At 40.6% G+C, this 7,383-nt stretch overlaps 1 protein-coding gene across 1 annotated transcript; it reads right to left on the bottom strand.

Moving 5' to 3' along the window:
• Positions 1-1,183: 1,183 nt before the first annotated feature.
• LOC103024827 (nuclear pore complex protein DDB_G0274915) lies at positions 1,184-4,577 on the bottom strand. The gene is made up of 3 exons (XM_007241733.4): positions 4,492-4,577; positions 4,336-4,391; positions 1,184-4,251 (listed from the first exon to the last, which is right to left on the bottom strand). The coding sequence occupies exons 1-3, from the start codon at positions 4,509-4,511 to the stop codon at positions 1,253-1,255; spliced, it is 3,075 nt and encodes a 1,024-aa protein (XP_007241795.3). The 5' UTR covers positions 4,512-4,577; the 3' UTR covers positions 1,184-1,252.
• Between the last annotated feature and the right edge of the window lie 2,806 nt (positions 4,578-7,383).

Below are 7,383 nucleotides of genomic sequence, written 5' to 3'. Positions count from 1 at the left end.
CTTTTGACTTTGTGTATATATATATATATATATATATATATATATATATATATATATATATATATATATATATATATATAAATTAATGTTTATTTATTTATAGTAATATTCAGCTACTGATGAAAAAAACTGAATCAGCACATGGGCTACAGTCTCTAACCCAACACCAGCAAGGTGCAGCTATAAGCTAGAGGTTTCTAATAAAGTGGCCTGTAGGGGAAGGGTGGTTGGCAACATTAAAGAAATAATCAAAAATGTGTGTAAATTTGTATAATAAAGTTTAATTGCCTGAAATTAATTGAATAAGTGTTGTAAAGGAAATTAATTAAAATATTTTATTTTCTCCAACGTTTGAGACATTTTTACTTATTTGCTGAATTTAAAATCAACATTTTCTCATTATGAGAATTCCTTACATCTGGAGTTTTTTGGGAAATTTTAAATACATTTGTTGCATCTCAAATACGTGGTTGTTTGACAAAGTGGCACACAGTGGTCAGGTCAAACCCAAACACTGTCAAACTATAAAATCCATCCCTCCATGATCTAAAATGATTTTAGAAACTTCTATTTGAGAAAATTTTAACCCTGTCATTTGGGGTAGTGTCCTAGGCAGACAGTAAGACCTGTAGAGTATATTTTAGTTTTAATGGAAAATATCAATTTAAAATGATGTGTAAGACTTAATCCTTTTGCAGGAAACTCACCCTTAAATGATGTTTAAAAGGCAACATACATTTTACATGTATTTTATATGCACAAGTAAATGGCTGCCATACATTGACTAAACACCTGGATTTCAAAGGATTTGTTCAAGTGCCTCAACCTACTGTTGAACAGTTAACAGTATTTTTTGTGAAACCCTAGTTAAGGTAGAAACAGTTTGTCCAATAAGCATCTTCAATTTCAAAATCCATAAATGTGAACCTGGCAGTTCCTTTTAAACCAATAACACACTGAATGCCAAATAGACATTGCAAACATTTCACAACAGCCGCTCAGCAGTACAAGGATTTTAAAACAGCAATATTTTCTTGTGTATGAAAATTAAAAGCAGCTAGAAATCAAAGTGTATCAGCACATGTAACAAAGGCCAACATGTTAAACTCCTAAATAACCATCTCTAGTAACAAATAAACCAGTTAATAAATTCACCGAAAATTGAAGAAACACAGAAACAGAGTAAGAAAAAAAAGCTGAATTTATTAACCATTCAAAGTCAGCAAGGTAGGGTCACAACCATGGCAAACAATTAGTGCTTGACCGAAGTGTCCTGGCGTCTCCTGGTGGCAGGTTTAAAGACAGGGCTGTTTAGGTCCTGAGCAAAGCTGAAGCTGGTTGAGCCAGGCCTCTCAAAGCTAGAAAAGCTCAAAGAATCCCCATAAACTGAGGAACCACTTTGTGCTTCTGGAGTTGCCTGGTTGAGAGGTGAGCTCACAGCAGTTTGGGGTCGGCCAGATGCACTGAAAGACAGGGTGCCGTAGTCTTGCGCAAGTCCAAAGCTGATTGGGGTGCCTTGAGCAGACGTGAAGGTGCTGCTTGCTGGGTTATACTGGTCAAAGCTCCCTACCTGGGTTGTACTGCTTTGAAATGCTGAACCATAGTTGCCAGAGGTCTGTGAGGTGCTTGGAACTTGAGATGGTAAGCTGGAAGAAGCTCCTGTGACTTGCAATGCATCCCAGGAGTACTGTTGGGTTATAGCTACAGGGATATCCTGGCCAAAGGATGTAGACACAACTGGGGATGTCCAAGTTACTGAGCTTTGGATGCCCTGGGATGGCTGTGACACAGAGGCTGAGGGGCTGGAAGCACTGAAGGACATACTGGAGAACCCACTGGGAGCTTGGAAGGATGGAGCCTGGGCAGCACTCTGGGTCAAGCCTACAGTTGGAGCTGGAGCACTCTGGCTTTGGAAGCCAAACCCCACAGAGCCTGTGGTGCTTTGGGTTTGAGATGTAGTGGTAGAGCTGCTTGATGTTGCCTGGCTACCCTGACTCCCTGAAGCCTGGGATTGGGGAAAAGGCTTGTTGATTTGGCTAGTCTGTCCAAAAGGATCAAACCTATACCACTGAGCAGGTCCTGCAGTATATGCACCTAATGCAGGCTTGTATGGGGCATCTGCAGACTGGGTGGGAACCTGGATATTCTGGCCCTGTGAAGACGAGTACAAGCTAGAGGGCTGACCATAGAGAGTACCTGTTGCCGACTGAGAACCAGAGCTAGTTTGCTGAGCTGTTGTGGGACTAGCTGAAATCAAGGATGAGGTTGCTGGGCTTGAGGGCTGTGACTGGGTTTCAGGGGCATAACTGGCTGTAAAGCTCAGAGGCTGTGAAGATCCAAACTGCAAGCTGCTCTGTTGTGAGGCAAGAGACCCTGCTGCTGTCTGAGAACCATAGCTAGTTTGCTGAGAGGTTGTGGGACTTGCTGAACTCAGGGATGAGGTCGCTGGGCTTAAGGGCTGGGACTGGGTTTCAGGGGCATAGCTAGTTGTAAGGCTAAGGCTTGGAGATGCTAACTGCAAGCTGCCCTGCTGGGAGGCAATTGACATGGGAGCTGAACCCTGAGATGCAGACAAAGGCTTGTATGGGGACATTTTACCCTGACCATATTGTGCACCTGTAACAGACTGAGAACCATAGCTAGCTTGCTGAGAGCTTGTGGCACTTGCTGAACTGAGGGATGATGTTGCAGAGCTTGATGGCTGAGCCTGGGATCCAGGGACATAGCCAGCTGTAAAGCTAAGAGGCAGAGAAGAAGTTGCCTGGCTTGAAGATCCTAACTGCAAGCTGCTCTGTTGTGAGGCAAGAGACTGGCTAGCAGAACCCTGGACTGGGGAGACTGGACTACTCACTAGTTGGCTCTGAAATCCAGTTGAAACTGGAGTGCTCTGGCTTTGGAAGCCAAACCCAGAAGAGCCTGAGGTGCTTTGGGTTTGAGATGTAGATACACTTGAAGAGCTCAATGTTGCTGAGCTTTGGATGCCCTGGGTTGGCTGGGACACAGATGCTGAGGGGCTGGCAGCACTAAAGGGTGTACTGGAGAACCCACTGGGAGCTTGGAAGGATGGAAGCTGGGCAGCACCCTGGGTCAAGGCTACAGTTGAAGCTGGAGCACTCTGGCTTTGGAAGCCAAACCCAATAGGGCCTGTGGTGCTTTGAATTTGGGATGTAGAAAGTGAGCTGCTGGATGCTGCCTGGCTACCCTGACTCCCTAAAGCCTGGGAAGGGGACAGAGGCATGCTGGTTTGGATAGTTTGTCTAAAAGGATCTATTCTGTACCACTGAACTGGTCCTGCAGTGTATGCATCTATTACAACTACTGCAGGCTGGTTTAGGGCTTTGGCAAACTGGGAGGGATTTACACTAGAGGCCAGTCCATGGAGCATACCTGTTGCTGACTGGGAACCATAGGTAGCTTGCTGAGGAGTTGTGGCAAAGGTACTTGTTGAACTCAGGGAAGAGGTTCCTGGGCTTAAGGGCTGGGCTCCAGGGGCATAGCTAGTTGTAAGGCTCAGGCTTGGAGAAGCCAACTGAGAGCTGGCCTGCTGGAAGGAAGGAGACTGGCTAGCTGAAGCCTGGGATAGAGTTACAGGCTTATACATGGAAGTCTGAGATTGGAAAGAGGTTTGGGAGCTCTGACCCTGTGATGGGGAATACCAGCTAGGGGGCTGACCATAAAGACTACTTGCTGCTGACTGGGAATCATAGCTACCTTGCTGAGAAGTTGTAGCAAAGGCACTCATTGAACTCAGGGATGAGGTTCCTGGGCTTGGGGACAGTGTCTGGGTTCCAGGGACTACAAATTGCAGAGGTGGCGAAGAAACTACTGGACCTGGAGATGCTAACTGCAAGCTGCTCTGTTGTGAGCCAAGAGACTGGCTAGCTGAACCTTGGGATGGAAACACTGGAGCACTCAGTTGCTGACTCTGAAACCCAGGGGCAGGTTGGTTTCCTAAGGAAACTGAAGGTTGAGCTGTGTAGCCACCCTGAGACTGGGGTAAGGGGCTGTACTGGTTTGGGACATTCTGGTCACTGGAAATTGTGTACTGCCTGAGGAATCCAAGAAAGGTTGTTGCAGACCCTCCACTACCAGAAGTACTCAGAGGCTGAGCAGAACCCACATCATACACTGCAGTCTGTACTCCACTGGCAGAGCTGCTGAAGTCTTGCTGGGCAGGAGAAAGAGCTTGGCCTCCAGGGTCTTTAGAACCATCCCTACTTTGCCAGTAGTTAGCAGGTCTTTTCTGCCAGACTGAAAATAAATGACACACAAGTTGGGAGGTTTTTAAGCATGCAGAGGCTAGTTAAAAAATCAAACTATTGCCAACTTTCTTACCTCCAAGTCCATTAGCACTTTCCCACAGAAACAATGCCAAGAAAAGGCAATGCAGGCTAAAACACAAAGACAACCACTTTAGTGGTTAAGTCTCCTTATACACAGATTTAATAAAACACAACCACATCACATTCAAGCAAACATTTGTATAATTACCTGTTCCTTGACAACACCATTTTCCCAGTTCAAGCCTGTACCATCAATAGCACAGCATCCACACTTCAGCCCTATACACCCAAGAAGCACATGCATTCAACCACACTGTGGCTCCTTTAATAGGCACCCAATTAGGTCACATGACCCTCATTAGGATCACATGATGTGATTAAATAATGTTCAGCTGAGGCTTATTAGGGTAATGCACTTGCAACTTTTCAACGGGTGGATCATTTTGTGAACTTGTCTGTGCAAACATAAACATTTGGGAATGATACACTTTAAGTTTACTCTTAGACTAAGTTTTACTTTCAAATGAAAATCTTGAATGAAGCATTTTGAATAGAGATTTCCCATTAAAATTAAAATGCCTGTCCTTAAAACCGCCCCCCCCCTAATACTTGAATCAACCAATCAACTTTTATTTTCCCAGATCCATTTTTAAATATTGACACCAAGCTTAGTAATATTGTTTTTTTTTTGTATTGCAGGCACATGGTTAAGTACTTAGGGTATTTAAGTTTAAAATCCTGATATAACACAAATAACACAACAACAACTTCTAGAAATTAGGTCAGAATTATATGGATGTATGAAATGGAATAGAGCTGTAGAAGCAAAAATTTACACTTTTCAAAAGAACTAGTTTTATCTCTAGCACTAACTCAGCGCTCCTAAATTCTGTAAATAAGGTCAGATGAATGAAGACCCATTCACACACTGTCCTCCTGTGATGCTAACTTGGCAAATCTGTCACCATATGCTCTTTTTGAGATCATGTTAAAAACAATGGTAAATGTTGGATTGAAAAGTTTTTTTTTTTTCAATTGAAAATACTATAAAATCATATACTATAAAATAAGCTGTTTATTTGTATTGACAAAGGTTTGGTTTAAAATGGTTTTCTGTTGAATTTGTGATTGTTTTGTTAGCACTTATAAAATTTGTACTATTTGAAAATTGTTACATAGTTTTTAATCATTGCCTTTCACCAGCAGATGGTGCTATAGCACCTCAATTATGTCAGCACTAGACTAAATTATTGAGGAAATACCAGCACAGCTATCTCTGAAGCATAAATATATGATTGGATTGAAAAACGGCCTAAAAAATACTGGATCAGTTTGAAATGTCTGTAAATAGATTTGCTAGATTTTATGTTTAACATTTTTTAAAATGTTGTATATATTTATTTTGGGAATCCTAAGAAAGATAATGTATACTGTAATTTCGAATGAGAAATAAAAATGGCTTTAGACAAATTAATGTTAGCTTAACGTAAAACTCAAACTGTGCATAATTCTGTACATAAACTAAAACCTACCATACACTGCACTGCCAAAAATCTTCGAGTGAATGATGAGTTTTACTGGAGAGGCAACCTCAATTTATTCTACCAAATCTTTGCTTTGGTTAAGGATTTCATTACACACAGAGAGGTCAATCAATTACTATATGGACAAAAATAGGGGGACACCTGTTTATTCATGTATTATTCAAGTATGAAAAAGAGTTTTATGGAGTGAATTTTGTTCCGAACGATTTACGCGAAAAAAAATTAAATCCGCAATTAAATCTTTAAGAAACAAAAGGAAAAAGTGTATGTTTCAAATTCAAAAGAGAAAAAAATATAACAAATATATATTGTTAAACATTCTTGGTTACTTTGTTATTCTTTGAAGTTATTTGAAAATTATTTTAGTTTGGATTTTGCTGCTAAAGTCTTTTGCTTCGGCTTATTTTTTTTTGGTGGGCGGGGTTTAGATTCCTAAATTCCTCCAGCACTAAGCCTGGAGTATTACCATTACTGGCTAACCACTATGGGTAAAAGAGATAGCGTGGTTAGCGGCTAATGCTAATGCAGCTCCAGCAGTGCTAGCCGGGGTTAGAGGCAGGCTACAGGCCCATTATACTCACCTCTAAATGGGGAAATAGCGATTAGGAGCTAATGCTAATGTTGGTCCAGCCCCGATGTTGGAGAACCAAACGGAAATCCTGAAAACCGGACTGGTTGAATTTATACATAAGGAGCACCGGATTATATAAGCAATCGGACGATTTGAGGGACAATTAAAGGATTTTAAGTGCTCCTTATAGCATGAAAAATACGGTAGCATGTCAACAATATTACAGGGTTTATTCCAACATGACCTTAAGATGAACTGCTGATATCTTAAATATGTAAGCTACAGAACTAAAATAATAATAATAAAAAAGCTTTTAAATGATTTTATCAGCATATGGAGTGTATTATAAGGGTTTGGTGCATTGTATGCTTGGCCACATGATCCTATACAATCAGAAAATAACTTTTATGAACTTTAGGTTGCAAAGTCTTAGTACCAAATAACAGCATTTCCTCCATTTCCTTAATTTCCTTCAGACAAAACCAGACCAATTTGGCATGAAACTACTCAATCTGGCAACATTGTTAATTATTCTATATTTCTCCAGGTAGTTCATTAATGGTTCTAAACAGCGTATCATTCCTGTCAAAGATTACTCCATGAACAGGTCAAGAAAGCAAAGTGACACTTTGACTTCAAGGCAAATGTGCGTGGTAATTTTCTCTTATATTCCAAAAAAAATATATATATATATATATATATATATTTTACTTTTATGTTACTTTTAAATCCTTAAAGTAACATTGGGGGACTAAACTTACATCATAAAACAATGGTGTCGATTTACAGGCATTGTTTCTGTTACATATTGTCACTGTCCAATTAAAAAAAAAACACTTATCTCCAAAACAGGAACTTTACAGGAGAGAGAAAAAACCTTGTAAACTTTTAATAGAAGTCTATGTAAAAAAAGTTAATGTAAGGTCATTTTGAGAAGTTTCTATTGGTCCGTTCATCAAGAAATGTTGGCACAGTGTAAGGGACA

The sequence above is a fragment of the Astyanax mexicanus genome, chromosome 20, assembly GCF_023375975.1.
Source record: "Astyanax mexicanus isolate ESR-SI-001 chromosome 20, AstMex3_surface, whole genome shotgun sequence".
NCBI classification, from domain to species: Eukaryota; Metazoa; Chordata; class Actinopteri; order Characiformes; family Acestrorhamphidae; genus Astyanax; species Astyanax mexicanus.
The sequence above is the reverse complement of the archived record's forward strand: the minus strand, read 5'-3'. Positions and strand labels throughout refer to the sequence as shown.